The following is a 26,755-nucleotide window of genomic DNA, read 5'->3' as shown; positions in this document are numbered from 1 at the left end:
CGCAGACGCGCCGGCGCCGGGGCGCGCGGCGAGCTGAGGAGAAAGCTGCGCGGCGGGCGGAGGTGGGCTCGCGGCCGGCGCCGCAGGAGGGTAGGTAGGTGCGCGGCGGGGCCGGCGGGCAGGCGGGCGCGGGGGCCGTGGGGGTGGGGGGTCGGCTGTCACCGCGGCCCGGGCGTGCTGACCGAGGAACGCGGGGGCCGGCCGCGACGCGGGTTGGGGGTCCGGGGCCCGCGGCCGGCGCTGCCCACTGCCCCCAGCGCCCGGCGGGGCGCGACGTGGGGCCGGAGCGGTCCTGGGCCCTGCGCGGGACCCCCATCTCGGCGCTGTCGGTCCGGCGGGCGGCTCAGGCGAGGCGGCGGTGGGAATGAGCTGGCTCCGGGGTACTCCTTCCTCGGGTGCTTTTCGGGCTCTGTGGGGTGGGGAGTTCTCTTCTGGATTCGAAACTGTAACAGATTGTGTGATAACGCTCTGTCTTGGAAGACCTGCAAACTGCTCCCGTCCCGACCCTCCCCCGCTTGCTCCAGGTTGGCACCCCGCCCGCCTGCCGCCTAGGTATCTACGCAGCCTCTGAGCCCTGCCCGGCGGGTCTGGGGTGACTTGTACCCTCGGGTGGCCGCTGGGCTGTGCTGGGGACAGAAGCGTTTCCACAGGGCTCCTGAGCACTGTACTCCTCAGCCTTGAGAAAGCACACCTGGGGGTTGGGGATGGGCCTGGGGAGGTCAAGGTCCTCTCCTAGGAAGGGTGTTGGTGCCCTGATGGCCTTACTCGGTAGGGGACACTTACTCGGTAGGAAGCACTGGGCCTCCTAAATCACCGCCTGCTGGGCTGACACTAAAGGCCAGAGGCAGTGTGAGCACCCACTGGGCTAGGTGGTGGCGTGGGTTGACTGTTAGGATAGAGGTGTGCCTGGGAGGCACAGTCCCCACCTCATGTGGCTGTTGCTGTGATGCTGATCTTGAGATCTTTGGCCAGCTGCTTATTCCTAGTGAGGAGTCTGTCTGTCTGCCTTTCCAGGGCCAGTAGAAGCATTTGCAAGTGATTTTTCTTATTTCTCTGTATGTTTGCTCTGACGTCAGCAGGAACTTGTAGACAATTACAGGAGGGGAAAAAAAAATTCCACTATTGGCAGGAATACTGGTTTACCCTACTTAAACGTGGGGGCTCCCCTCCATCTTCTTGCCCCAGCACATAGTAGCCTCCTCTAAGCATTTACTTAATAGTCTTGAAGACAGGTGTGCTGGTTCTTTCCTTTTTAAGGGATCAGGGCCGGGAGAAACAAACCAAGGTAGGAAAAGATCAAGAACTCTCGCAAAGGCATTACAGTTACCATTTCTAACAGTGCTATAACCCACAACATGTGCTTTCTCTATCCTGAAGGTTGTTCGTCATTTAATCTTCTCAGCCCTTAGCTAAAGCCTGTAGAAGCAGGGCTTATTCAGGAGCCAGCGCTTTGTTTAGAAACCTGTCTCTCCCTGTGAGCAGAGCTGGGCGAAGTCACAGTCGTCTCTGCTCCCCTATTGCCTCACAGAGAATGCTGAAATGAACTAGGTGCTGAAACGAGTGCAGTAGTTTTTGTCTGGTGAACGGTGACCTTCAGGGCACGTAGAAGTAATCTAGTTATCTAGGCAGGCTTTTCATAATGACAACAGGATTCACCGCCTGGATTTGCAAGTTCACCTGCAGGTGAGCTGTGCTAGCTGTCACTGGCCACACCTGCCAGGACTGTCCAGCCAGCCAAGTGACCTTGGGCACACCATGTTGCTCCCAAGTCTCGTTGCAGTCTGAGCCGATCTCAGAAGACATATTTAAGTGTTTCCTTTTAGATGGTTTCTGGTTTGAAGTACATAAGGACAATAAGCAGGTTATAAAAAAGCACTTAACATTTACCCTGTTCAATGTTTTACCTGTTTGAGCATACCTTCTCTGTTATGACAACTCTGTGCAGGGAAGAAAGAGAGCCTTTTCACCTCGAAGCAGCAGTTTCAGTGGCTGTTTCAAGTGTCACTTTCCAAATGGAGATAATATCAAAGAAGCGGTACCTTGGGCTTTTCACTAAAGACCAACCTAAATTCATTATTTGATGATTTTCGTTGTTCTTTAAACACAAATTTATCCAAGTCATACTTCACGTGATGAGGACTTGTGCCCCGTGCTCTGCAGCTACAGAGTTGAGTGAGCCTGTGCCCTAGAGGAGATGAGGGTGCAGTGAGGAGACAGGTCAGCGAGCTGTGGCATAGCGGGCAGCACTCCCACTGAGGTGGGCTGAGCTTGCTGTGGGCACAGAGGGGTGGATCCAGCTCGCCCTTGGTGGTGGCTCCTGAGAAGCACTTAAATTAAATTTTGAACATCAGGGAATTTCCTGGCTGTCCAGTGGTTAGAACTTTGTGCTGTCACTGCCAAGGGCACAGATTCAGTCCCTGGTCAGGGAACTAAGATCCCACAAGTCATGTGGGATTCTTTTTAAGAACAGCCACGTAAAGGAGAGACTTCTTGGCTAAGGGACAGTGTGTGAAGTACCAGGGCAGTCTCCCAGCTGTTGGAAGAAGGGCAATGGGTAGCATTGGTGTTTGGAGTGAGGAGAGGGAGATGGAGTTAGGGAGCTAAGCTAGTGGCTGTCAGGAGAGCCATGAGTACCAGTCTCCAGTTTGCATTTTGCCCTGAAAGCGGTGGGGAGCCACTCAGGGATCTTGGGTTTGTGAGTGACTGGTCAGATTGTGCCCTCATGTGTGACTTGGGGTGGGTTGGTGCAAGGCTGCACTGAGTCGGGATGGTTAACAGAACACCGGAAGGCCCAGCACCAAGGAAAGCCAGTGGGAACAAAAGAAAGAGCAAGACCACAAGACAGGTGCCCGCGGGGACGGGAAGGGCCAGGGGTGGAGGAGAACTTCGGGAACACTCCGAGGCTGGGTGACTTGGCAGGGCTGGGCTGCGCTGTGTGCTGGAAGGGACAGGCCTGGAGTGGGTGACGACGGGTGGTGTGGAGAGGCTGAGCTGAGTCCTTAACAACTCCTTGATAGAGACTGCTCTGGAGCTGTGAGAGCTCCTTCCTATGTGGGCACTGAAGCCAGGGTATGGGGTGTGCCCTTCCAGGAGTGTGTGTGGAGTGAGAGAAAGAAGACTGACCCTGGAGAGGCCTGATGCTTCACATCCATAGGACAGAATAGATAAGGTAACAAAAATCTGATTGATTACCTCCTGCCTTTTAAGGGGATGGGGGCAGGATAGTGGGCTTCTTATATTTGTCACAGAGCCTCAGGTTGTTGGTTAAACAGCAAAATGTAAGATACCAAAGGTGCAAAATCACATAATTGATTCCCAGGGCCTTCCTATCAAATGTGTTTGTTTGCCTTTTGAGAAAGTTCCAGATTGTCACTCATCTCAAAGGACCTCATTCTCCAGCCTGAGGGTTGGTCCTCTCAGCGAGTTCTCACCACTAGATCTCTGGAAAGAGACCTTCTCAGATCTAGAGAGAGATCTGAGAACTCTGTGGGTCCTCTCGCTCTCCTCCCGGGACCCGTTTCTGTGTAGTGCCTCAGCGTTAGAGACGGCAGGACTTTAGAAGGACTGTTGAGGATACAGAGGCCAAGTGTGTAGTGCTTCCTCCCAGGCTTGTCCCCACGCCGAGGGGCCGCCGGGAGAGGATAAGGAAAGGCTGGCGTTGCACAAGGAGTTCCTGTTTGCCCACAGGAGGCACGGGGCCCCACAAGGCTGTCTGGTCTCTCGAGTGCTGTTAGCAGTGACCTTCGCCCCTTTCGGAGCCTGCTCACGGAGGGGCACAGGAGACAAGCTCTCCTTCTGTCCTGTGCAGTCCCGGTCCCCTGCCTGGCTCTTGGACCTTAGCCATCTCCACTGGATATTGCCGACGGAGCTGCTCGCAGGGGTCATGCGTGAGCGGTCATGCTTTCTTCCTCCAGCCCGCCCAGGCTGTGCTCTCCTCTTACAGGCCATTGAGAAGCCACTATACAAGGCTTGGCCTGTTTCACATAACCTGAAACTGTGTGTCCACCTAATTGTTACACAATTTTAATTGGATACCAATTGTTTGCTGATGGGAGATTCTGTTACCAATAAAAGCCCTCTCGCTGCGTAGATGAAGCTCAGTTACCTGATTCCCACCAAGAGCTCTTCTGGCTTCTGTCCCTTCAGCCTTCCCTTGAATCCGTTTGTCCTCATTCCCTGATTACCCTCTGTAATTCCTTTCTCGGCAGGCATGGTTCCCGCCTTCCTGTCTTCCTAAACTTGTGGGCCTTAGAGGGAGCCTTAGGTGTGTGTTCACTCCGCCTGCCTCTGCTTTCTTTCCCTGCCTCCCTGGGTCGTCTCCTCCCCCACCTCCCAGCACACAGGCACGCACTCCTTTCTCGGTAGCCCGGTGAACCCAGACCCTGTGGCTTCTTGGAGCCGATGAAGCTGGACCGTAGAAGTGTCTTTGAATATGAGCCATGAATGACACTCACTGGCCCCAAGCAGCTGTGCTCTCCAGGGCTGTTTCTGCTGCTTCCTGGGTGCATGCCGCCTCAGCCTTCAGGATCTAGGCCAGGCGGGTGCTGGCGGGGCAAGGCTCCCAGGCCCCTCTTTCCTCGTGGGCTGGGGGCCCAGACACCCTGTGCTTCTCCCTCACAGCATCCGCACCTGAGTTGGTAGGGTCAGTACATCATGTCCCCGCATCCTGAAGCTTGCTGAGCAAAGGGGTGGCCTTGCATCCTCGTGTTCCAGCACTCAGCACAGTGGCATTCAGAAAGCGTCTCGAATGCCTGTTGAAATGATTCAGCCTGCAAGATTCCCTCCCAGCCCACTCTGCAGTCACGCCTGAAGATGCTTGCCGAGAGCCTGCTATGTGCCAGCCTTCGGAGGCACGCCTGTCACCCGTGCCTTGCTTGGAATTCAGACCAGTCAGGATTCTAGCTTCTGACAGCTGGGCTTCCTTCTGCTGCTTCTCATTCTGTGCAGCTAGTTGGATTCTCCTGTGCCCTTGGGGGGTGTTTTCCCAGACCTACTGCTGGGAGGACCTTTTAAACTCAGAAGATAAAGATCCTGAATTAGCGGAGCCCCATTGCAATCCCAGCCTCCGTCTGTGGGTAGACCAAACCAGCAGCTTGCTTGAAGAAAATTAGTTCCTCAACTAGGGATCAGACCTGGGTCAGGGCATTGAAAGCACCGAGTCTCAATCACTGGACCGCTAGGGAATTCCCTGCAGGGAACCTTTTTGAGTGGCTAATACCGTTAGGACTTCACCCCGCTCAGGTCCCATCCATAGGCCCAGGTGCCACCACTAAGATCTGCATTTGAACTTGCGACGTACTAGCAGAAAAGCTGGCCTGCGGTGCTGTGACTAATACCTCCTCGGTGGTTACACCCCTTTATGCCTGGCACGTGCCCTCCATTGTGTGCTGTCAGCCAAGGGCCCCCTATCGGGTTCCCGGTAACTGGCACTGTGGAATGCCAGTTGCCACTAGTATTTGAAAAATGCCCCGTGCTGCTTCAGGGCTGAGGCAGAACCCAGCCTGCCATCTCATTGCATGAGGATGCCTGCTGGGAAGCACACATACCTAGAACAGACAAGTTGCTGAATGGCCCCTGTGGTTTAGAGTTAAATTTCCTTCTCGGGCCCAAGTGGTCTGGGATTTTCCTGAGTCTCCGTCTGTTTCCTTCTCTATTTCCTCCTCCTTGGGTGCACTGAGTGTGTGATGTGAGACGCCTGGCTCCAAGTCCCAGTAGGGTAGAAGAGCTGCACTCATAAGCAGGTCATCACAGGTGTGCCAAGTTCAAACAGATTTGGAGAAGGAGGCGGGGAGGTCAGCCCTGCCTGCAGGGTCAGGAGTCTGGAAGGGCCGGTGAAGGAGGGAGCATTTGAAGCACATTCGCCTGAGAGGAGAATGAAGAACCAGCGTGTCCCACCTTTCCCCCTTCCCATTGTCAAGACTCCTGAAGCCACCATTGGAGGGCAGGTAGGGCCAAATGCCTAAGCGGTCAGGGCCAGTGGACGGGAGAGGGTTTCAAGGGGAGAGCAGGCCATAGCTGTTTGGGAGTCAGAGCTAGCTGCCTTTTACGGGGAGTGTGTGAAGGCTAGGAGGTTTCAGCAAAACACTTGGAGGTATGGGACCTAAGAAATCTAGGCTTAGAAGAGGATGGACGTGCCTGCTCAGTCATGTCTGACTCTTTGCGACCCCAGGGACTGTAGCCCACCAGGCTCCTCTGTCCATGGGGTTTTCCAGGCAAGAAGACTAGTGGGTTGCCATTTCCTCCTTGAGGCGGTCTTCCTGACCCAGGGATCAAACCTGAGTCTTCTTCATTGCAAGTGGATTCTTTACCACTGGGCCCTCAGGGAAGCCGGGAAGAGGATGGACTTCTGCAAAAGGAACATTTGAGGAACAGGAGCAGTGGCTGCCAGAGAGAGGAGGAGACGGATGAGAGGGAGGGGTTTTGGGAGGCCTGGGGGAAGGAGAGCTGAGCGCTGAGAGCAGTGGGGTCAGCTGTGTGCGTCAGAGAGATAAGAACTCAGAGTTGTCTGTTAGGTCTGGCAGCTCGCAGTAAAGCCATCGAGGGCTTGACAGGGGAGAAAAGAAAGAGGACAGGCTTAGCTCAAGGGGAGTTTCAGATGCTGTGGTTGGGGTTGAGGGCCTGGCTAACCAGAGAGGGAGCATTACAGATGCAGGAGAGTCGGAGTCCTAAGAGTTGAGATCCAGAACCAAGGGTGGGGGTTGCAGATCAAGGGCCAGGGTCAGACAGGAGTCGGTGCTCTGGCCTGACACCCAGTTCTCGAGGAGAGCGGGAGGTGTGAACCTGTCAGCTGCCGTGGGGCTAGGAGAGGGTGCCTGGAGGCAAGTGAAGGGCTTCCAGGCATCTCCGGGGCCCTCGAGTGGGGTGGTGTGACTTTGCCTCTGTGGTTGGTGTGCGAGTGTAGGGAAGCGTGCCGTCAGGCTGGCTTCTCACGGGGATTCTGCCAAGTAGCTGAAACTGGAGCCCGTGAGTGATGGAGCGGAGGTTTGGAGGGTCGGGTCAGGCCGAGCAGACAAGGGAGTAAACCCCAAAGGGCTCGTGGGGAGGGCAGATGGACTTGTGGCAAGTGGGAGTGGGGAAGCGAAGCGCTCCAGGGCAGTCAGCATGTTTGTGGTGTGTGCCCAGGATGAAGAGCCCCTGGGGCCGGCAAGGCTGCAGACGAAGCACCAGAGATGTAAAGGCTTCTAAAGCTGGGGAGGGATTTTTTTTTTTAATAGGTAAGAGGTGGATTTATTTAGAGAGAAACACTCCACAGACTGTGTGGGCCAACTCAGAAAGCGAGAACAGCACCGGGATATGGGGCTGTCGGTTTTCAGAGGGGTGGGTAATTTCATGGGCTGGTGAGTGGGAGGAGTGTTAGTGTGGGGGTTTTGAGGTTGTGCCCTGCCCCTTCCCTCCTGTCTTTACCCTCTCAGAGATTTTACTCCCATATTCTCACGGGAAACAGAGGGGCAGTGGTCTGCCTTGTGTAACTGCTTCAAGGTTGATCAGAGGCATCGACTCTGCCTTTGAAGGTGTAAAAATCTGTGGATGCCTGATCTTGGGGCCTCAGGGGCAGGACAGCTCCTTGTTTTAAGTCGATGTGGACTGGAATGCTCACATAGCCATCATCTTGATGTGAAGTTGTTGTAACTGCTTCCATAGCAGCCTTTCTGTGAACCTCCTTGATGAAACTGTAAGAACTCTCAGCTGTGGTGTGTGGAATCTAGTTCCCTGACCAGGGATCAAACTCAGGGCCCCTGCATTGGGAGATGGAGTTTTAGCCACTGGACCACCAGGAAGGTCCTCTCCTTCAGTCTTCTGACTAAAACCATCAATAGCCAGGAGGACCACGTCACTCTCTGGCATCTGGGGTATTCCCTCTTCCAATGCCCTGGCTCTTTGCAAAGGACACATACATTGCAGTCCTCCCTTAGTGCCCTTTCTGTCTGCACAGGGTACCCTGGTCTTGTCTGGGTGCCCCTGCACCTAGTGGCCCACCAGAAAAGCCGATTCCCCTTTGGTAGTCCCTGAGGGGACAAAATCAGTAGCGTCATTTGGGCCTTTTGCATATTTCTGTGGGTATCTTCAGCCTTTGCAGACAACTTCCTGTTACTGAAAACTGAGTAAGCCAGTTGAAACAAATCATTCATTGGAGCCTGATGACCAGCAGATGCTTTCTGAATTTTGTGCCTGATGTCTAGGGTAGACTGGGCTATGAAGTGCTTAGTCAAAAGGGCGTGTCCCTCCAGAGAGGAGGATTCTCATTCGTGTGTTTCCTGAAAGCCTCCACTAGTCTCCCTTCGAAGACCGCAGGCTTTTCATCCTGTCCCTGTTGAAGTTTTTTAACATTTTTATAATTAATAGATTTTACTGTAAGTTTCTTCCAACTGAAATTATATAACTCAGATTGGGACTTGAATCCACGTACTAGGACTGGAACCCAGTCAAAATCCACGGTTTTCCAGCCGAGATCACACACCTGGTTTTCTAGCCGAGATCGCACACCTGGTTTCAGAGCTTAGTGAAGCTCACTTGGTGTCTCATCACATAAAGAATTCAGTGAGAGACAGAGTGATAGGTAAGAAGTGGATTTATTTAGAGAAAAACACTCTTATCACAGTGTAGGCTATCTCAGAAGGTGAGAGGGGCCTCGGAATATGGTTTGGTTAGCTTTTATGGACTGGGTAATTTCACAGGCTAATGAGTGGGAGGATTCTTTTAGCAATTTGGGGAAAGGGTGGGGATCTCCAGGAGTTGAGCCAGCACCCACTTTTTGGCCTTTGGGTCACCCTTGGAGCTGTCAGTGCCTGTGGGCGTGTCCTTTAGCGTGCTTGATATGTTGCGGTCAGTCACATGGCCATCTGTCTCTGTCAGTGGCATTCACAAGGTAATTCCGTTGTGGGTTTGCCTCAGAGATGGCCTCGTACACCACTCAGTGCACTGCATGGTCCCATTGTGGGAGTCAGTAAAATGTCCTCTGTGTTTTTCCTAGAGTCATCCCTCCGAGCTAGACATGCCTTAAATTCCTTTTGGGTTCCACTGCCTAGATACAGAGTCATGAAAATTTGAATATAGGGTACTTTTAAAAATTCCTGTTGTCTGAATCTTTCCCAACCCTGGAGTATATGGCCCAGAGGGATATTAGCCAGATTAACGCAACCCTTTCTAGACCCAAGCCCGAGGTGATGTGTCTAGCTGCTCAGTCTGATCAAGATTTGCACCTAGATCATAGATGCTATCCCTCCCAAAGCAGTCTTCAACCAGGCACCAGCGCCTGAAAAGTTGTTGCAAAAGGACAGCACAGAAGGTGTCCCCAGCGGCGTTGACAATGAGCAGGAGTTGCTCAGTTCAAAGGGTCAGCACTTGTCAATAAGAAGTCCGTCTTGGCAGTTACACAGGTCTTCTGGGGTTAAGAGAAGCAAGATATAAAACAGGAGTAAATGTAGAACGTAGGAGACTAAACGTCAGAGTCAAGGAACAGAGTCTGGAGTATCAAATCCTGCCTCAACAGGCCTGTCCTGGCCCTGTGGTCGGACGCGCCTGAGCATAGCCATTCCACACCACCTTCCTACAGCAGACCAGGCCGACGGCTGCCATCCTTCTGGTCCAGAGCTAGGTTCCTGATCAGAGCCCCAAAGCATTTGGGGTTGACAGGCCTGACAGAAGCAGGCAGACATTGCTGGAGCGTCCTCCCCGGTACGCCTGGCTCGGGCATCCCACAGGCCTGTCTCGGACCAAGACCTAACTCTCAACGTTTTCTTACCTTATCACTGTCCCTTCATGGCGCTTGAGATCACACACCTGGTCTTAGGACTTACTGAAGCTCAGGTTCTTGATGTCTCATCGCAGAAAGAATTCAATGAGAGACAAGAAGTGGGTTTATTTAGAGAGAAACACCACAGACAGAGTGTAGGCCAGCTCAGAAAGAGAGCAGCTGAAGCTGGGGAGCTTTGAGCCAGGCCAGCTTGCTTGACCTTTGATGGCCTGTAGTGAGGCAGCTGAGAGAAGGGGGCCAAGAACCGGAATGAAGTGGGTGGTGGGTGGGGAGACCCTGGAGAGAGGCAGGCAGGGCCCCTGCTCTCTGGCCTGGAGGAAGGGTGCATTAAGGGAGAGGGTGGGGTGGGGGGCTATTTCCCACAAACAGGTTCCAGAGCAAGAAGAGAGCTGGAGCTCGGGCGAGGGTGGTAAAGCAGGGCAGCGAGGGAAGCGAATGCGGCATGTCAGGCTGTGGTCGGTGGCCCTGTCACCCCGTCAGCCGCCAGCGGCCGGGGCGGGGCGCGGGCAGGCATCTGACTGCTGAGGCCTTGGGCCGGGAGGGGAGTGCCCTCCTGCCCCATCCCTGACAGTCCCGAGGCTGTGTCGCCGAGGCCTCGGGAGTGGGCTTGAGCGTTTCCCTGGTGTCCGCCTGTGGGTGGCTGGGCACCCCAGGCCTGCCGTGAGGAGGCCAGGCTTAGACAGACTTGGCCCACATCCTGCTCCAGACCTGCCGCGCCCAGGCCCCCCTCACCTCCCCTCTGGCTGTCCTAGTGGAGGCCGAGGGATAACGCCCACCATCCCCCCCTTCTCTGCCTCAGAGCGCCTCCCACTCTTCCCTATTCACCGGTCCAGACGCCCTGGGCCGTGCCCCCTGCCCTGCTCCTCTACCCAAGCACCCTGAGCGTAGAGCCGCACACCCGACCCCCCAGCGCATGTCATCTGCCCTTCCCTGTCCTGCCGCCACGTTCCTGCCTGGCCCCCTGCGTATCTTCTTTTCAGGCAGTGACTGGTCCTGTGTCTTTCTCACCCACGCTCCACACACCTTAAGGGCTGGAGTGGGGCCACCAGGTGTCAGAGACCCGTCGCCCTGCCTGCCCTCGCTGGGGACACTGCCCGAGAGGCACTGCTCTCTTGGTCACGCGGGACTCCCCGGGCCCGGGACCGCTTGCCTCGCTACCCGCCTCCCTGTCTGCCACCCCATCCTTGGTCTGCGGTCTGCAGGGCTGGACCCAGCCTCCTTCCTCTTCCTTCTCTGTTTCCTGACCGCACTTCCAGGAAACAGGCGGGGAGTGTCCCGCGAGGAGGGAACAACTGAGACAGCCTCGCCACCGGCTGTCCTGTGGCGCAGTGACTAAGGCCCGGCCAGGCTGAGCACCGGGAGCTCAGACCTGAGCTGTTCCTGCTGCCAGGACGGGCGCAGGGCCTGGGTGGGCGGGCTGGGCAGGGGTCAGCGGGACTGGGCAGCGTCCAAGCCCCCCTCCCTCTGCGCAAGGCTGTCTCCTGCCAGCTGGGCCACAGTCAGCTCCTCGGGGGGCTCTGGGTATGTGGAGGGGCCATGTGCGAAGCCCATGGGGTGACAGAGGAGTCCAGGGGCCAGTGTGGGGGTGAGGGCTGACGGCTGGGTGTCTGGGCAGGGCCTCAGCACAGCAGCCCAACTTCTCCTCCAGCCTCAGCCCTTCACAGCCCCCCAGGGAGCGCCTCCTCCACCCCAGCCCTGGGCCAGCATTCTCTGTTCACTGCTGGGGCCTTTGTCCCCCACCCCAGCTCAGCGTGTCTGGTGGAGTCCACCCCCGACTTGTCCTGCCTCTGCTTCTGGACTCTGCCCTCTTTCCTCCTTGGCCACCAGGGTTTTCTCTGAAATGCCGATCTGATGTGTCACCTTCTGCCTTGGCTCTTCTGCTCCCTCGTGTGGGGATGACAGCTCCTGCCCCACCTCCCAGGAGCTCCCCCGTTTGCATTTGCCCCATCCCCATTGTCACACACCCTGGGGTCCTTATCCCTCTGGCACGCATGCAGAGTCCGTGCCCTGCTGGGTGGTCAGCGCCCTGCTGACCTCTCGTCTCACCGCGGGCGCTGTGACCATAGGTCTCCTGGAGAGCTGTCTCTTATGCTTGTGTCCCCGGGGCCCTGCCCAGAACAGGCAGCTACGGAGAAGTTTGTAAAACAAATAAAAGTTTGAGTCAAGGGGGCGGAAGGAGTGCTGGGCACTCCCAGAGAGGCAGTTTATAAGGGGGCAGAGGGCCTAGTGTGGTTAGGTGGTTTAGAATCTCCCCAGACTTAAAATAGGGGTCTGTTTGTCACTTGAAAGCGAGTTTTTTGTTTTTCAAATCCAGTTGTTTGGGAGAATCACATTCCCCACTTTCATAGTGAGGCAGGCAGAAGTTTCATGTTTCATGACCCGTCCGACCACGGCTGGAGCCCCATGGCATGTGGAGCCAGGCCTGAGGACAGGGGCTGTGGGGCTGCCCCCTGGGTGAGCTGCGCTCCTGAGGGGGGCCTTCGAGCACACTTCAGGCTCTCTCTGGAAGCTGCTGGCTGGGTTCTGCCTGTGCAGGGCCCCCAGAGCCCTCTCTGCATCCGTTTCCTCACTGTGAAGTTACCTGCCGTGGGTTGAAGGAGACAGGGATGAGGTTGCATTGCCTGGCAGCCCACTGTGGAGTCTGTCCAATGGCCCTTAAATGGGGCAGGAGGGGGCCCCGTGCGCTCTGTCCTTCTCCCATGACCACTTTCTCTCTCTGCCCCACTCCCTGTCTGGGGTCTACCAGGAGGGCGGCCCTGGCCCTGGAGCAGAGTCGCCGGGCACAGGGGACCCAGGGCGCCTCCCACCCACAGCCACCTCCCTCCTCCTGTGGGCACACTCAGGGGGCTCCCCAGGGAGGGCATAGCCAGGCTCCCGTGACTGCTCCTGGCTGGAGCATGGTCCCCAGAACCCCCTCCTCAGCAAAGCTGCCTGGCCCAGGGCCCGTGGGGCTGCCAGCTGAGCACTGCAGAGGGGGGCCTAACCCCCTGAGCAGAGGTCACTGAGTCCCACCGAATGCTTTATTTTTAACTTTTTAAGGTAGACTTGCTTTCCATTAGGAAGCCTGGACTCTGTTCCTGAGGGAAGGCATGACAGTGACTGGAGGGGCTTCCGGGTGGGAAAACGGCCACACAGCGGGGAGGGGTGCCAGGCAGGGCCATTCAGAGGGACCCTCCCATCCGGAACAGAACAGGCGCCTCCCCGGGCCCTGGGGGAACCCTGCCTGCAGCCTCTGTGGCTGAGCCGCACTGGCCCTCCTGACCCCACCCCCAGAGCCCCTGAGCTGGGAGCCGGGGGAGCGGGGAGCGCTGCCCTGGCGTGCCAGGCGGGAGAGTGCCTTCAGGGAGCAGGCACGGCTCATCCCTACGGCAGTCAGCTGTTAGTCTGGCTGTTGGGGCGCGTCCCTTCCCTGCCCACACTCGGGTAACTGGGACTCCTCCGCACCCCCACCCTGTGTCTCACTGTGCCCAGCGTACCGGACGCCCTCCCCTCCTCCAGCACCCCGGTCCCTTCCGCCTCGGGGCCTTTCCTCAGCTCCTCTGTCAGCTTCCGTCTCAGCACTTACGCTCGGATGGGGGAGACTCCCTGATGACTCCCCCTAAAGTGGCCACCACTCTCTGGACCGGCTGTGTGGCATCCCTACTGCCCGAAAGGACCACTGTCAGCTGTTCTTGTGAGTCCAACAGGAGGAAGTAGAGTGGAATTTTTCCTGTTTGCCCAGAATTGCATATTAGGCCCAAGCTCAGGGCAGAAACGCAGAGTTCCTTCCTGTGATCCAAGGCTGGGAGCCGTGGCCCCGGGCAGCCCTGCCCGCAGACTGATGGACAGGCACCCCCAGTGGCCTGCCCTGCCCCTCTGCAGTGAACTTGAGACTGGGGGTGGGGTGGCCCCAGGGCGAGTGCAGAGTTTGTGATTAGAATTCGTTCCCTCCCTCACCTTCCTGAGGCCAAGGGAAAGGTTTTCCAGGGCCCCTGCTGGCCAGGAAGAGTGGCCACCTGCCCCGGGCTGCCGCAGGGCTAGAGGGAGAGAGTGGGTTGTGCCTGTCCCCACGCCCGGCCAGCGCGCCAGGCGGAGAACTCGACCCACAGGCGCCGTGGGGGCTCAGGGCCCAAGCCAGGCTTGTGTTCTTGGGCTCTGTTTTAGAGACATCTGCGTTCAGGGAGGAGGTAAGGCTTTCCTGAGGCCAGCCCAGCCAGCGGCAGGGCAAACTCCAGCCCGGCCCAGTGGCTTCAGACTGGCTCGCTCCCTGCTGGAGCTCCAGCCAGCCTCTACGACTGCCCACCGGGTGAGGGTGGGAGCACGGCTGCCTTCCTGGGCCCGGCCCCTCTGTTGGGTGCTGGGCGCTGCGAGAGCAGGTGAGGCCTGCGTCCCTTGCGGGGCAGGTGGCGTGGACGGTGTGGGTGGTGTGGCCAGCCGCGGGAGGGACAGCTGGGGAGGCCGTGTGGCCCAGGTGAGGGTCCTGTCTGGTGACTGTGTCTGTTTCCTGGCTGCTGCCTCCCCCTCCCCTCAGCCAGCGTGTGCTGTGAACGCCTGCACTCCTGCGCGCAGGAAGCAGCTTCATGAACTCAGATGTGAGGGTGGTAGCCTTAGGGAGGAGAGGCAGTGGGATTGAGCGGTAGCTTAAGCAGGACTGTGCGTTTGTACTCTGTGATTTTATGTTAGTTGATGTTTTTGTGATTATGCATTCATGTAAAGACCAAACCAGACAAAAAGCTGCCCTGGGACCTGGCTTCATTGACCCCTCAGGAGGTCAGCACAACTTTGTTTGCCCTTCTCCAGAAATGCTCTTAGGTGGGAGGAGGCCTGCAGGGATCCAGAGAGTTCCTCTGGGCTCTTCTGCTCCTGTCTTTGCCTCGGAGTCCCTGGCCACTTGTTGCAACAAATAAAATTGTGGGGGGCTTCCCTGGTGGTCTAGTGGTTAGTGCTCAGGTGCTTCCACCACAGGGGGTGTCAGTTTGATTCCTGGTAGGGAACTAAGATCCAACATGCCATGTGGCACAGCCAAAAACAACAAGGAAACAAAACACAAAACGTTGGTCTGCTTCTCCCTGAAGGTCCTTTCTGAAGGAATTTACAAGGTACAATAACCGTTTTTAGAGTTTCCAGTTTAATATTCAACCTGAATCTTAGGGCAGCTGAGTGAGGTTTGGCACTGTCCTGCCCCGCTCTTGTTCTGTTTATAAACATGTTTATTGCCCTGACAAGGAGCAGGTTCTATTCAAGAAAACAGGATAGGCCTGGGGTCCCTCCAGAGGTTAGTGTGCTCGGAGCCTAGAGTGAAGGATGAGACTCTAGAGGTAATTTGCAGCCTGGGGAAACGGGGGCCCCTAACTGCTGTCCTTCCCAGAATAGAGCAGACAGACTAGCTGCTATTTGGGGTTCTTTTCTGGGGAAGAAATTTCCAGCATTTGCGGCACCTGGTCTCGCTGCAGGCAAGGCTCTTCCAACGGGATGAGGTAAATGGATGTTGTCAACAAAACTTCATTTCTGTGGGAAAGTCCCTGTAAAGACATATATCCAGGGACTTGGACAGACACTCAGCCGTGTTCACAGCAGCATTACTCCCAACAGCCGGAAGGTAGGAACAACCCAGATGTCCATCGACAGACAAAGCATGTTTTGTGCATACAGTGGGATATTATCAGCCACAAGGAGGAATGAAGTTCTGATGTTGCAGGGGGCAGAGATGAACAGGTGGGGCTTTTTATGATACTATAATAAGGTTACATGTCATTTTACATGTGTCCAAACTCATAGAATGTATGACACCAAGAAGGAATCCTCTTTAATTCATAGATTCGGTGATGTGTCAGTTTAAGCTCATCAGTTGTAGCAAATGTCTCATCTGTGGGGAAGGTTAATAATGTTGAGGCTGTGCCTACATGGACAGAGAGTATGTGAGACCTCTGTACTATCCTCTCAATTTTGCTGTGGACCTAAAACTGCTCTAAATAATAGTCTTGAGTTTTAAAATATATACTATACATGGGCTTCCCTGATAGCTCAGTTGGTACAGAATCTGCCTGCAATGCAGGAGACCCCAATTTGATTCCTGGGTTGGGAAGATCCGCTAGAGAAGGATAGGCTACCCACTCCAGTATTCTTGGGCTTCCCTTGTGGCCCAGGTGGTAAAGAATCCGCGTGGAACACGGAGACCTGGGTTCGATCCCTGGGTTGGGAAGATCCCCTGGAGAAGGGAAAGGCTACCCACTCCAGTATTCTGGCCTGGAGAGTTTCATGGGCTACAGTCCACGGGGTGGCAAAGAGCTGGATACGACTGAGTGACTCTCACGTTCACTATCGCATTCTCATCCATGCTGTCAACCCTGATAAACCTTGAGGACATTATGATCAGTGAAATAAGCCAGACACTAAAGGACAGATATTGTATGATTCTACTAATACTAGGTGCCCAAAGTGGTCGAATTCATAGAAAGCAGGGTGGTGGTTACCAGGGGCTGGAGGCTGGGAATTGGGAGTTGGTGTTTAATGGGTGCAGTTTCATTTGGAGAGATGAAAAAGTTCAGATATGATGCTGATGGTGGTGCAGCCTTGTGAATGTTCTTAATGCCACTGAACTGTACACTCACAAATGTTTAAAATGGTAACGTTTGTCATGTATATTTTTAACAATTAAACACAACAATACAATTCTGTAAAGCAATTATCCTTCAATAAAAAAGTTAAAAACCACCGCCATGTTAAGGTGCTTCCTCAAGACACACACAGATTTCACCTTACAGTTCTTTCCACTCAGTATTTCTAAAGTATTGCTTGCTTTTTCTGTTTTCAGATAAATGTTCTTGATGCAAGCAAAACAGGAATGCTCTGATCATTTACCGAAGATCACCGAGGCAAACAAACCTTTGTGAGATCTCCAGACAGTGTACCATCCCAGGCAGAAAGGTTAGTCTGAGGTGCGTGTTTAGTACTTCTGTGCTGAGGACAGTAGCCTCTGGCAAAAACAGACATCAGACTGTGGTAGACTTCCGAGAGCTAGACTTCCATCTCTCTGTCCCCATGCAGCTGGAGTTTCAAATAGCACCTGTTACCCGTTTTTTTAAAAAATGTCTACAGGAATCTCAATAGATGCCCATAATGGAGAAAGCTAAGTCGCTCAGTTGTGTCCGACTGTTTGCGACCCCGTGGATGTAGCCCACCAGGCTCCTCCGTCCATGGGATTCTCCAGGCAAGAATACTGGAGTGGTTGCCATTTCCTTCTCCAGGGGATCTTCCCGACCCAGGGATCGAACCCAGGTCTCCCGCATTGCAGGCAGACGCTTTAACCTCTGAGCAACCAAGGAAGCCCACCCATAATGGAGAGATGGTACCAAATCCCCCAATACCTCCGGCTTATTTGGTTCCAGAAATTTCTGATTCTGAAGCTGTGACACCTTCCGTTTATTTCTCCACCCTCATGTCTTCTTCCCACCAGTGACTCTTCTGTGGAATGCCTACCTGCAGCTTAGCTGCTATTTTTAGAAAGTTAAGAGCCAGTATCCAGGTTCCAGGCCAGTGACCGTGGGGCAGAGTAGGTGTGTGTCCTGCTCATGACACACGGCCGGGCAGAGGCTGTGAGCCTGTGCGAGCTGGAACGCAGTGTCTGGTGACCTTCCGGACCAGTGGCTCATTTCAGAGGCTCCCAGGCTGCAAAGGGAAGAGTGAGGGCCAGGTGGGCCACCACCCCTGAGCAAAGAGGTATTTACAGCTGAGTCAGCCTCTCAAAGCCTTTTCTCATGACCTAGAGCCTGTGTGACCTCTCCCAGTACCTGCAGAAGCCCTATGAAAAGAAGTTATGCTCCAGAATCCGTAGTGAATTCTCAAGAATTTCCACTTATCTTAAAGGGAAGCCCTACTGATAACTTTGTAGAAAAATTAAAACAGACTCTTTTTTTTAAATGTAAACCTTCATGCCACGTGCGTTATTAAGCATGGTTTTTAATCCTGTAGGGCATGGGATGGCAGACAGGTTAGCCAAGAAGCCTCGGAGAGGGTGCCGGTGGATGTAGCTGCCCTTTGACCCCTCCTGCCCCCGACCCCGGGCACTCCCTGCACGATGCACCCCCCAGCCTACAACTGCTTTGTGGACAGAGACAAGATGGACTCGGCCATCCCGGACCTGGGGCCCAAGGAGCTGAGCTGCACAGAGCTGCAGGAGCTGAAGCAGCTGGCACGCCAGGGCTACTGGGCCCGTAGCTACGCCCTGCGGGGGCAGGTGTACCAACGCCTGATTCGGGACATCCCCTGCCGCACAGTCACCCCCGATGCCAGCGTGTACAGAGACATCGTTGGCAAGATCGTGGGCAAGCACAGTAGCGCCAGCCTGCCCCTGCCCGAGTTTGTGGACAACACGCAGGTGCCCAGCTACTGCCTGAACTCAAAGGGCGAGGGCGCTGTGCGCAAGATCCTGCTGTGCATCAGCAACCAGTTCCCCGACGTGTCCTTCTGCCCCGCACTGCCCGCCGTCGTGGCCCTGCTGTTGCACTACAGCGCCGATGAGGCTGAGTGCTTTGAGAAGGCCTGCCGCATCCTGGCCTGCAACGACTCCAGCAGGAAGCTGGTAGACCAGAGCTTCCTGGCCTTCGAGTCCTCCTGCATGACGTTCGGGGACCTGGTGAACAAGTACTGCCAGGCGGCCCACAAGCTGATGGTGGCCGTGTCGGAGGACGTCCTGCAGGTGTACTCAGACTGGCAGCGCTGGCTCTTCGGGGAGCTGCCCCTCAGCTACTTCGCCCGTGTCTTTGACGTCTTCCTGGTGGAGGGTTACAAGGTGCTGTACCGCGTGGCACTGGCCATCCTCAAGTTCTTCCACAAGGTGAGGGCGGGGCAGCCGCTCGAGTCGGACAACGTGAAGCAGGACATCCGCGCCTTCGTCAGGGACATCGCCAAGACTGTATCTCCCGAGAAACTGCTGGAGAAGGCGTTTGCCATCCGCCTCTTCTCTCGGAAGGAGATTCAGCTCCTGCAGATGGCCAACGAAAAAGCTCTGAAGCAGAAGGGCATCACCGTCAAGCAGAAGAGGTAGGCAGGCCACTGGGGCCACGTCTGGGGCCCAGATGGGGTGGGGCCTGTGAGGAAGCACCCTGGGGGCTTGGGGCCTGAGCTCGTCCGGCTGGCTGGCCAGTAAGCCCTCCGTGCGCATGCAGAAAAACACCGGCCAGGGGACAGGGCCTGTCTGGTGTAGCTGCGGGTGGCCAGGGCAGCTGTGGGCGCGGGGCCTGTGGCCGAGATGGAGGCTGGAGCTGACGGTGGTGCCCGTGGGCCCAGGAGGGAGCCAGGCTGGCCTCGCTGGGTCACTCTGGGGCTGCTCTTGCTGCCCGGCCCTCAGCTCCGGGCTCCCGTGCTGGTGGCCCCATCCCGAGCACAGCCACCTGGGGAGCCAGCCTGGGGAGGGCCTGTGTGTTCTGAGACATCAGTGGCCGCTGCTGTGCCCCAGGTGTAGATGTGGAAGCCTTTCTTGTGGGCCAAAGGCAGGCGTGTCCTGGGTGTTAGTACTTGCCACTAACCTCTCCTTGTCTGTTTTATTTTTCTGCCTCTTCTCCATGTCCATTGCTTCCTCCTGTTTTTCAGTGTTTCACTTTCTAAAAGGTAGGTCTGGAAACCGTGTCTCCACACCTGGCTTCTCTCTGCCTTCCAGCCCGGCTGCTTGTTCTGGCTCCTCTCTGTCTTCCAGCCCAGCTGCTTGCTCTGGCTCTCAGGGCTGGCTTCAGCAGTGCTGCCACAGAGCCTGGCTGATGTTCAGGCCCGTCTGTCTGTCTGTTTGCCTGCTGTCAGTGCTTGGCTGGCTTGGAAGCATTGTCTTGCCAGAGCTGACTGTCTCTGTCCCCGTTTCTTAGAGAAGGGGCTTTCGTTGCCGCCCCTGGGCTGGGCTTTCTCCCCTCTGTAGCGGGGTGGGAACAGGACTCCAGGGCCGGCTCTACCCCGTGCCCTCCTGAGGGGCCCCTAGGACCAGGCTCTGACCTGGCTCCACAGGTAAGAAGTTCCCTCCAGGCTGAGCTCCCACGAGAGGCTCGCCCCTCCTGGGAGGAGGCGGGGTGCATGGCCGGGGCTGGGGCTGCAGCTCTGCTCTGACCTCTGCCCGCTCCCACAGGCAGTTTGTGCACCTGGCTGTTCATGCAGACAACTTCCACTCAGAGATCGTCGGTGTGAAGGAGATGAGAGACATCTGGTCGTGGGTCCCTGAGCGGTTCGCCCTCTGCCAGCCCCTCCTGCTCTTCTCCTCACTGCAGCATGGATACAGCCTGACCAGGTAGCGCTCTGGAGGCAGGGCCCTGGGCCTGCCCCCTCGACGTGCCAAGGTCTGGACTCCAAGGGCCAGATGGAGCAGAAGGTGTGGGGTTGCCCAGCTTCTCATCCTGCCCTCACGTCCTGGAGGTCACAGTCCAGCTGGACCCAGGCCTACGGACACGGGTACCTGGGCAAGGCCCTGCCTCTTCCTGGGGCCTAGACTTGGGAGCTCCTTTTCTGAGCATCTCTTACTCCAGGGCCACCCCCACTGCAGGAGTTAGGGTTAGAGTCACTGCAGCACACGCAGGGCTCCGGGGTCTCACACAGGCATGGTGTTGGTCAGGCGCAGACTCCCCCGCCCCCGAGCTTACAAAACTTCAGGACAACTCGAGGCGGCCGGCCTTGGATACTGCTCTTCCACCCCCATTTCACCAGTCCACACCAGGTCCATCTTGGCCCTATGGGCTGTGCTGGGCCATGGCCAGTGTCCAGGGGATTCTGGCAGGCTTCCCCCAAGGCACCCCATCTCCCTGGCGTGCTCTGCCAGGTGCTGCCCCGAGAGCCTCAGGTGGCTTCTGACCTGCACTCTGCCTTGGGTCATAGGCAATGCAGACAGAGGGGCCCATGATGGACACTGTCAAGAGCCACCCACACATTCTGGCATAGCTAGCCAATGTGGTGTGGGAGGCCCACAGAGGGATGCTAGCCAAACCCTGGGCACCTGCGCTGGCACACCAGTGGCCTCAGGCCTCCTCCTGGCTCCCTGGTGCTGCCAGCACCCAAGAACACTCCAAGCTTTCCCAGAGCACAGACCTGTTCCTCTGGTTCTGGCTTCCCCAAAGCACTTGGCGCATGGCTATCTGCTAGGGGCCGTCTGCCCTGCCGCTTCTGCTCTGGGCATATCAGGGCAGAATGTCTAGGGCTCTGACCACTTGGCTTGCGGCCTCCTGGCTGGGGCTCCCTGTTGGCAGAAGCGCCCAAGCCCAGGTGCTGCCATCTAAGCCATGTGCCTGGTTCCTGGGAGAGGAGGACGAGCAGGTGTCAGGTCTGTCCGCCCTGGGCAGCCAGGGTCAGTAGCGGCTGGGGGGAGGGAGGCAGAGGCGGGCGCTGCTGTCAGACTGGCAAGGGCGTTCTCTGCCCCCAGGTTCTACTTCCAGTGCGAAGGACGAGAGCCCACTGTCCTGCTGATCAAGACTACGCAGAAGGAGGTAAGGACCAGCCAGGGGGACCCTGGTTCCCAGCCTTTTGGGAGGGTGGGTGTTCCCTCGTAGCCCCCACTCAGGTTTCCTGGGCTTAGGGGTACAGAGCGGGGCTTGCCCTCCACAGAGAGGTAAATCTAGCCTCCTCACATGACCCCCCAGTTCCCAGGGCCTCCCTGTTTCCCTGGGGGTCCAGACCCCCAGCCTGACCAGCCCAGCAGTCTAGGGGAACTCTGCGGAAATGCCAGGTGAGCAAAGCCCCACGCCCTCCTGCAGCAGTCTGCCGGCGCCTTCCCCTTCTCCACCCCAGCAGGTAGTTCTCAGAGCCTTGTTCTCTGCAGTGGCTGTCATCTGGAACGTAATTAAGGTGTCTATAAAAGCGAGTGTCTGCGTGCTCTGGTGGCTCCCAGACACCCAGCTGCACCTGCAGGACTGTCTCCTCGGCCTCAGACCTTGCATCCGGCTCCCAGGAGGAGCCTGGGGGTCTGTTACAGCAGGTGACCCGAGTATCAGATACCTCCGTAACCACTCGGAGGAGTGACTCTAATGGTGAAATCAAGCATTTTGCCGGCTGATAGGAGGCCTGGCAAGTGTTTCTTGAGCAGGTGCCTCCTGGAAGCTCCCATCTGAGGGGTCTCCCTGGGCTGATGCCCATAGTTGGAGTGTGGACACTGGCTTGTCCCCAGGCTTCCGTGCCCAGGTGGGAAATGGAAATATCCCAGGAGCCGACAGTGGGCAAGGCAGCCTCCAAGCCTGAGCCCTGCCGGTCCCCCCTCCACACTTCAGCCCTGGCCCTCCGGTGGGCTGGAGGGGGTGGGGCTGTGGCTGAGCCTCGGGTCTCAGCTGCCCTGAGTGCTGGGGGGCTCCCGTGGGCACGCCAGGTGCAGCCTCCCCCTGGGTCTTCCTCCCCAGGTGTGTGGCGCCTACCTGTCAACAGACTGGAGTGAGAGAAACAAGTTTGGGGGCAAGCTGGGCTTCTTCGGGACTGGAGAGTGCTTCGTGTTTAGGGTGAGTGGGCCCCCTGTGGGAGGTCACCCCCTCACGTGACCCTGCTTACTTCCAGACGCGCCTCCGTCACCTGCTGGGTGTGACCCTTAGAGATGAGCTCCGAGAGCAGGCAGCCGTCTGCGGCACGGTGTGCGCTGGCTCCCGCCCCTAGCTCGGGTCCTCGCACTGGGCACGGACGACGAGCCCTGGGGGCGAGCGGGCGCCGCGGGTCAAGTCCTCACACCGGCCTTTGTCCTCAGCTGCAGCCCGAGGTCCAGCGCTACGAGTGGGTGGTCATCAAACACCCAGAGCTGACCAAGCCCGCGCCCCTGGAGCCCACCACCGTTCCGCCCTCCCCCAGCCACTCTGTGTCCTCTGAGCCCGCAGACCGCCTCTCGCCGTTCCTGGCTACTCGGCACTTCAATCTGCCCTCCAAGACAGAGTCCCTGTTCATGGCAGGGGGCAGCGACTGCCTCATCATAGGTGGGTGCCGCCCTCCACGTCTGGCCGGCTCCTGCCTGTCCACGGTCACTTAGCTGGGAGGAGGGTACAGGGTCATGGGTGCCGAAGCCGCGGGCCAGTCCTGGCTGAGCCGGGTGGTAGGTGCCTCACCTGAGGGACAGGCAGAGCCCCCGCAACGGCAGGAAGAAGGCAGCAGCTCGTTGGGGGTGGAGCAGGCACATGGGGAGCATGGGACCTGAGGCTGCATGCTGGGAGACGGGGGACAGGTTGGAGTAGAGAACAGCCCCGTGGCTTTACAGAGGCCTCTGGCAGGGCTGGACAAGGCCGGCCCAAGACTTGCCTGGTCCGAAGGGAGAGGCTTGGGAGCAGGAGGAGGGTCCCCAGGGACAGCGCTTGCCACAGGGCAGCCACTGACCGAGTGTCCCGCAGGTGGAGGGGGCGGCCCGGCACTGTACATCGATGGGGACCTGAACCGGGGCCGCACGGGCCACTGCGACACTTTCAACAACCAGCCCCTCTGCTCTGAGAACTTCCTTATCGCCGCTGTGGAGGCCTGGGGCTTCCAGGATCCTGACATCCAGTGACAGGAGTGAGCCATTGGTGACTGAGCTGCCGCTGTGGGTGGGGAGAGGTGGGGGTGGTACCTGGGCCCCTCCTCACGGAGGTGGCAGTGAGTCCCCACATATGTGGGCACTGTCAAGGTGCAGCTGGGCACAGTACTTATCTAGGCAGTGGTGCCACGGCCGCAGCTGGCCCTCCCAGACCTGCCATACTTGCTACTCCTTCGTCCTGGACTCAGGCCCTGGCTGGCCTCTGGGCAGGCATCCCGTGCGGGAGGCTGGGGTCTATGGCCCCTGAGCCTCAGTCCCCTGGGGTGAGAGGGTACTGGGGCTGGGCGAGCCGGCTGGGGCCAAGGAGCCTGCCCAAGTGTGGGCACGCGGCTCCCCCTGCTGGTGCCTCTGGGCATCTCCCGAGGAGGCCCTGCAGCTCCTGCTGGCCTGCTGTGGTTGGGGCCCTGGGCTGTGGGTCCCCGGAGACCGCAGGCGCCCTGTTGACTGTTCCTGGCGGGAGCATCTGCCTGGAGCTTCTTACTCAGTTCCCGCCTCCCCTGGGCCCCCTTTGGACAGGAACCGCTGGTGAAAGCAGGGAGGACGAGCTGCGTGCAGGGCTCCAGGCCCTTCCCCAGGGAGGGCCCCTCCCCGGGGAGGGCCAAGGGCCGGAGGGGATGGTGCTTGTCCTTGTGTTTCTGCAGAGACTGAAGCCTCTGCTGGGCCTCAGGGTAGAGTTATGCCTGGAAGGGCCCTCTGGGATGGACCCCACACCAGCCAGCAGTATTTCTGGGCCCTGCCTGGAGAAGCTGGGACCCACGGAGCCTTCTGCAGCCTCCTCTTCTCCAGTTCCAGGCCTCCTTAGCTCCCCAAGCTCCCTGCCATGGCCCCACTTGACTGCAGTGACCTGGCCTGGGGTCCCGTCCGACCCCTCACACGCGCTGTCTTATCGCGCCTCCCCGACCTGGTGCCGCCCGCCCTCCCAGCTCCTGCCACATGGACTTTCCTGACGCACCGTCTGTGCATCCATCTCACAGTGCCGCCTGGGCCTGAAGGGCGGCCCTCCACCCGTGATTCCCTCAGCTGGTCCTGAGGGCCCGGCCACCCAGTGGGAGGAGAGACGTGGACACTCCAGGGCTGGGGATCCTGTCCCCTCGGTGCCCCATGCGCCCCCACCCCTGTGCTCATCCTGCGGGGCGTGCATCCTCCCTGCCCACCTCCTCAGATGTCCACCAAGCCCGGCCATGGCGATACGGAAGGACACACCAGGAACCCTGTGTGGCTTTGGGCAGGCCGGTGAACCTGTCTGGAACTCAGTTTCCCCAACTGTAAAATGGGGCCGTTCACCCTGCGCTGCCGTCCCCACAGGGCTGCTGAGAGGCCTGCAGAGGGGAGAGGTGCTGGCTGGGGGCAGCTTCCTCCCCAGACACCACAGCCCTCGCTGCCCCTCCTCGAGCCCCCTCAGCCCTCACCTGTGCTTCGGTGTTCATTAAACAGCTGTGTGAACTGCAGGGATCCAAGTCTGCTTTATTCAACCAGAGGGACCTCCCCGGGTGTCCCGCCCCACCCCGGCTCTCCTCCTGCTTGTCAGTCCGGTCACGGAACATCAAAGGCCTTTTCAATGCGCGGCCTTTCAGAAGCAGCTGAAGGCACACCTGAGCACCCTTTCATGCCCCTCTGTGAACCTCCTGATCTGCGGAGTTCTTTTCCTGCTGAGTAATTCCACAGGATCCTCTGAGACTGCCCCAGGGCCCCCCTCCACCCAACTCGGCAGTGGCAGCTGATGAGTCACCATTTCTGTACATGAGATCTTTGTGTGTGCATGCACGATACTCACTTTCTTTGAATTTCGTATCTTCGCCCTAACTTTTCAGCTAAACTAAAAGTATGTGTGATTATTATCTTCAATTTTTTTATTCTGATTCCTGTCCTTGTTATCTGATATTCGGTCTTCCCAAATAGAGTATAATTAATTTTGTTGCCATTCTGTTATTTCTTCCTGATTATTATTACCATTTTCTGTTAAAAATTAGCCAAAGATTTATGAATAGTACAGTGAATTACATTTGTTTTTCTAGAAACATTTGAAAATGTATTTTAAGAAAAAAATTGAACATAGTTTAAAGCAGTTCATTATCAAAGTAGACTGTATGCATTTAAGGGTTCAGAAAATCAGTTTTCCTAAAACAGTTTATATTACAAGAGTAAGTCCATTGTATTTTATGAGTTTTTCCATTTTAATTATTGAATTAAAATAAGTATTCAATTTTTCCTATTTTTATACGTTCTTTTTTTTTTTAGTTTTTCAGGGCAACTTGTTTTAGAAAATTCTGAAGATTTCACAAGGTCTTCAAATTTATCAATTTCCTGAAGCCACAGAGCCCTTATAATAATCTCCTTACATACCTTATATTTAGGAGATTCAGTTTTTGTCACTTTATTTTGAGATAATTTTAGACTTACAGAGGAGTTTCATGGAGGGTATAGAGCTCCCTCCCCCACCCATTCCCAGCTCATTTATGAAACCCAAGAAATGAACATTCGTAGTCACTGGAAACTTAAACTGCAGTCTGTATTCAGAGTCCCTGTTTTTCTGTAGTGATTTTTGTTGCAGGAACAGATCTAATCTTTACAACTGTTTATTTTCCCACATTTTAATTAAATTCTGAATGTCGTCAAATTCCCTAACACTGATCTTAGGAACACATCGCCATAATGAGGCTGTCCGGTGCATCTCAGCCACCCTCCCCATGTCCTCTCTGCACAGAGAAGTCGCCGGGTCAGGCGGGAGTGCCGGGCACACCGTGAAGTGTCTCACCCGACGTCGTCGAGTTTGGCAGAAAGGAAAGTGTGTGCATTTTTTAAAATAACCTGTTGTGGAAAAGGAGTTTATGTTCTTAATTATATCCATGTCAGGTCACGTGGCTGGTGACTGGCGCTAAAATGCCTCCCACGTGTGCAGACCACTCGTTTCACCCTACCACGGGGAATTCGTCCACACCGTGCTTGGGGCCAAGGAAGCAGAGTCAGCAGACGCGTACTGTGACAAGGGACACACCAGCTAACAAAAGCTGCCACCCTGGATCACTGAAGCCCAAGACTGGCCACTCCATCAGGCTCCCCACGAGACGCAACCCTGGTCAGGGGAGCCTGCGGGCCCGATCTCATCCAGGGACGAGGCCGTGCCGTCCCCATCCCTGTTTCTATCTTCACGCAGAGACACAGCCCTCCCCTGTTCTGTTTTACCCTGAAGCACCTTGACTGGCAAAGGACACGTCTTGTCAGAAGTTTACAAGCAAAAGAGGGAAAAGAAGAAAGAGTTGTGTGAATAATTTGACCCTCTTGTCACACATGTAGCATGATTGTTGGCTGAAAAATGGATTGTTGGACTGACGATCTGGAGCATTTCAATGAATGTAATAAAAAAATTCCAAGGACCTTGTGAAAATACGTGTGGTGATTGAATGTGGCAATGAAGCAAAAATCTAACTTTGGAAAAAGTAAAAACAAGTGATTCAGTGATATGTTTGGTCAGTGTTAGTTTTGAGTCCTAAATAAAGTTAATGTGAACAAATGGA

General features: G+C 56.4%; 1 protein-coding gene across 14 annotated transcripts; it reads left to right on the top strand.

Moving 5' to 3' along the window:
- The first annotated feature begins 1 nt into the window (after position 1).
- Positions 2-26,755, top strand: TBC1D24 (TBC1 domain family member 24). 14 transcript variants are annotated; one of them, XM_027527360.1, is made up of 10 exons: positions 10-94; positions 16,548-16,660; positions 17,705-18,775; positions 19,325-19,342; positions 19,845-20,003; positions 21,126-21,189; positions 22,093-22,188; positions 22,428-22,650; positions 23,059-23,218; positions 23,882-26,755. In XM_027527360.1, exons 3-9 carry the CDS (start codon positions 17,811-17,813, stop codon positions 23,211-23,213), a joined length of 1,680 nt encoding a protein of 559 aa, XP_027383161.1. In that variant the 5' UTR covers positions 10-94; positions 16,548-16,660; positions 17,705-17,810; the 3' UTR covers positions 23,214-23,218; positions 23,882-26,755. The 14 variants fall into 14 exon arrangements, with proteins under 14 accessions (XP_027383155.1, XP_027383161.1, XP_027383156.1 ...); XM_027527354.1 differs by having other exon boundaries at positions 2-94; positions 23,059-26,755; XM_027527355.1 differs by having other exon boundaries at positions 10-90; positions 23,059-26,755.

The sequence above is a fragment of the Bos indicus x Bos taurus genome, chromosome 25 (genome assembly GCF_003369695.1).
Source record: "Bos indicus x Bos taurus breed Angus x Brahman F1 hybrid chromosome 25, Bos_hybrid_MaternalHap_v2.0, whole genome shotgun sequence".
Lineage (NCBI taxonomy): Eukaryota > Metazoa > Chordata > Mammalia > Artiodactyla > Bovidae > Bos > Bos indicus x Bos taurus.
The sequence above is the reverse complement of the archived record's forward strand: the minus strand, read 5'-3'. Positions and strand labels throughout refer to the sequence as shown.

Coding starts and splice junctions, on each gene's coding strand:
- TBC1D24 (XM_027527354.1), top strand. CDS start 17,811: ATGCACCCCCCAGCCTACAACTGCTTTGTGGACAGAGACAAGATGGAC. Junction 20,004..21,125: donor CATGGATACAGCCTGACCAG/GTAGCGCTCTGG, acceptor CTCTGCCCCCAG/GTTCTACTTCCAGTGCGAAG. Junction 22,189..22,427: donor GAGAGTGCTTCGTGTTTAGG/GTGAGTGGGCCC, acceptor CTTTGTCCTCAG/CTGCAGCCCGAGGTCCAGCG.